The sequence below is a fragment of the Pteropus vampyrus genome, unplaced genomic scaffold (assembly GCF_000151845.1).
Source record: "Pteropus vampyrus isolate Shadow unplaced genomic scaffold, Pvam_2.0 Scaffold598, whole genome shotgun sequence".
Taxonomy (NCBI): Eukaryota; Metazoa; Chordata; class Mammalia; order Chiroptera; family Pteropodidae; genus Pteropus; species Pteropus vampyrus.
In genome coordinates, this window is record NW_011889379.1 from 307,600 (window position 1) to 310,726 (window position 3,127).

Sequence of the window (3,127 nt, forward strand, 5' to 3'; positions counted from 1 at the left end):
GGGGGTCTGCCTCTGGGGCCAGGATGGCGGCAGCTGGCTCAGGGTCAGGCTGTGTTCCCCGAGGAGGTGAGAGGAGGGAGGTGTGGACCTGATGCGCGCTCATTCCTTTCTCTTCCCAGTTTGAAGTGGGCCCCTACGGATGCATCCTGCTCACCCTGTCTGCCATCCTGTCCCGGTCCACAGAGCTGTGAGTATGTTCCTCCCTCAACTCCCAGGGCGGCTTGTCTGCCTTGCTCACTGAGCCTCGCTGGAGCCCAGGGCGGCACTTGGCGCACAGAGGGTGCTTGCTCAGGGAGCCTGGTGGGAAGGAGGAGTGAAGGCTGGTGGAGGAGAGAGGAGTTACATTCTACACACACGTGTGTTCAGTGCCACCTTCTCTGTGGTCGCCTGCCGTGTGCTGGGGAGTGCGGGGGTGGTCTGAGAGTTTGCAGTGCGCATGCTTCAGCACACATGTGGACTCCCCTGGGACATATGCAGGGATGACAATCGAGTCTGAGTCCTGGGAGGAGACAGAGGGTCCCTAAGAGCTTAGGGAAAGGGAATTTGCCATAGGCCAAGGCAGTCGCAGGCTGCCAGGCTTGGTCTAGACCAGCCCTGAGGAGATGGGCACCCGGGGCCTGCGAGGCAGAAGGAGTGGGGAGGCCGGGTCCCCGGTCCCAGGCATCCATGCCAGATGCAGCTTCCAGGTTGCCTGAGGGCTAGAGTTCTTCCGTCACACTCGTTCCCTAGGAGCTTTCTAGACCTCTCATCCATATTCGTCACCTGGGCATTATGTCACCACGGAGAATTCAGATTAATAGCACGTTAATAGTCTCGTGAAGTACAATCGATCGCCCCGTTCACTTTCGAGCAGAGAGCAGGCCCCTGGGGTGTGGAGGCCTGGGAGACGGCATTTCCGCTTTGGGGGTGCTTGGCAGGGGGGAAGATTTGGGACTGTCCTAAGCAGGTCGACTCTGGCAAGTGGGGAGGTAGAAGGTGGAGGTGGGAGGTCCCCAGACTGTGGGGGCCCCAAGGGAAGGAGACTCCTGCTCCCCTCGGCTGGGCCTGAGTTGGGCCCCATGCATGTTCCCCGTGGCCTCTGGTGCAGGTGGGAGGAGGACACGTGGGCTCTGAGGCCTCGTGCCACCGGCCTGCCTGCTGCTTGCTGCTCTTGACCTTATTAAATACATGTGTGTGCACAGCATTTTCTAATGGCTTTTTTCTCCTAATCCTGCCATAATGATATGATTCATTCCTGGCCTGGGCTCACGTGCGTGGAGACCATAGCTGCACTGCCCTCTCCCCAGGCCTAGCTTTGCTAATCCCCGGGCTGACAGAGTTATTGGAGGGGGGGTGGTGGTGTGTCTCCGGGGGATGGTGAGACCCCTGAGCTCACTGATGGGAAGGTGAGCTTTCAGAAGGCCTGGCCTGGTGATGTCTGGCTATGTGATCTTTTTGGCCTCTGTTTCCCCTCTGTGTGGGGTCTCTTTTGGCTCTGGGGGTCTAGGCCTGGGCTCACCAGCCTGGGAGCTCGGCACTCCATTGTAGCTGTGCTCCAGCAGGTGGCAGCTCGGGCAGCCTTGCCCAGCTGCAGGGCGCAGGGCCCGTGCCTGGGCTGCTCTCCACGTTGTCGAGAGCTGGGGGAATGGGCTGCCTCTCTGCCTCCCTGCCCCATCCACCCAGGCTGGACGAGGGTCAGTCCCCGCCCAGGGGGACATCTGTGTGGGGAAGGCTGCCTTGCTGGGCCTACAGGGCCTCATACTATGGGGCCCAAAGTTACAACCCTGCCAAACCCCTTCCGATTCACTGCAGACACACACACACACACACACACACACACACACACACACGCACACAGTGTGCGCGTGTGCATGCGCAGGTACATGTGTGATCCAGCTGCTGTCACTTCCGCCCCTTGTTCCCAGGGCAGGGGAGAGAGTCTGTTCCTGACAGTTCCTTTCCCCTCGCTGCCCCTAAGGACCTTCCTGAGTCCCAGAGGCCGGGTGCTGAGGCCTCTCGGGGCAGCTTTGGCCAGCCTGGTCCCCGCCGTTTGGGAGGCCTGGCGTAGAGACCTGCTTTAGCACTGGACCCAGCAGGGCGGCGGTGTCGGGCCTGGCTTAACACTCCTCCGAGCCCGAGTTTCTCACTCTGTGCGACGGGGGTGATAATTCCTGCCTCACAACCTTAAATGAAATAAACGTGTGCCTGGCATGGCTCCCAGCGGGTGGCAAGCCTTGGAGAGTGGCTGCTGCTAGTCTGATCCCCTCCCTGCTGTACTCAGATGCCTGCGTCCCATCCTGTTATTTCTTGCCCTCGGTCTTGGCTCGGTGCCTTGTGGTAGAGACACAGCCCCAGGGATGTCCTGCAGTTGGCGATGGTTCCGCCTGCGGCTGCGCTCACCCTTGACAGGCACTTCCCGAGTGGCCCGGCAGCTCCCTGGGTGCTGGGTGCTGTTGCTGGAGTGAGGCAGGCGAAGGGGCAGCCGGAGGACCCATCCCTGCTCTGGGCGTGCGCCACCCAGAGGTGTGCTAGAGAACTCTCTCTCTCTCATGGTCAAGTTCAAGAAAACGTTTACTTAAGCTACCTGAGGGCATCAGGTGGGGAATACACAGGCCTTGGGGCCCCCTGGGCTTCTCCAGACCCGGCCTCCCTCTGACCCGGGCAGTCCTAGGATGGCTGCCTGACCACTTCGCACGCCCACGGGGCTGCCAGGGACTCGCGTGAGCATCGCAGTGGGGCTGACCTGTCCTCCCCGTGGTCCTGGGGGCTCCCCGTTGGGGGTAGCAGCTGTGAGGGAGGGCAGAAGAGTGGGCGGTCATGACGCCGCCCAGACCCTCTGAGAGGATCATGCTGAAACTGTTTAAAACAGCGCGTTAGCATTCCTGGCGCTCCTGAGGGCTCCTCTGAAGAAGCCGTTCTCGCCTTGGGGGCGAGGGCTCCCGGAATGGCCCCCGCCCCCTCGCCCACATGCCAGGCACGTTGCATGCCCCGTGGTGCTCCCCTCAGCTCCCCAGAGCCTCCGGTCTCCGTCGGTCTCGGGAGGGGCGCCAGGCCTGGCTCAGGGTTTGATCTGCTTGGCAGCGATAACAGTTCTGGGACTGTGAAAACCCACCTCGTCCTGGCCTGCTTTGGGGGTTAGCAACTTGCA

General features: G+C 61.5%; 1 protein-coding gene across 1 annotated transcript in view; it reads left to right on the forward strand.

Moving 5' to 3' along the window:
- Positions 1-3,127, forward strand: part of LOC105308617 (probable ubiquitin carboxyl-terminal hydrolase MINDY-4) — a 103,314-nt gene that overhangs the window by 81,850 nt on the left and 18,337 nt on the right. Inside the window, exon 14 of the mRNA XM_023525684.1 lies at positions 120-187. Coding sequence (XP_023381452.1) covers positions 120-187 — 68 coding nt within the window. The remainder of the gene's footprint in view (positions 1-119; positions 188-3,127) is intronic.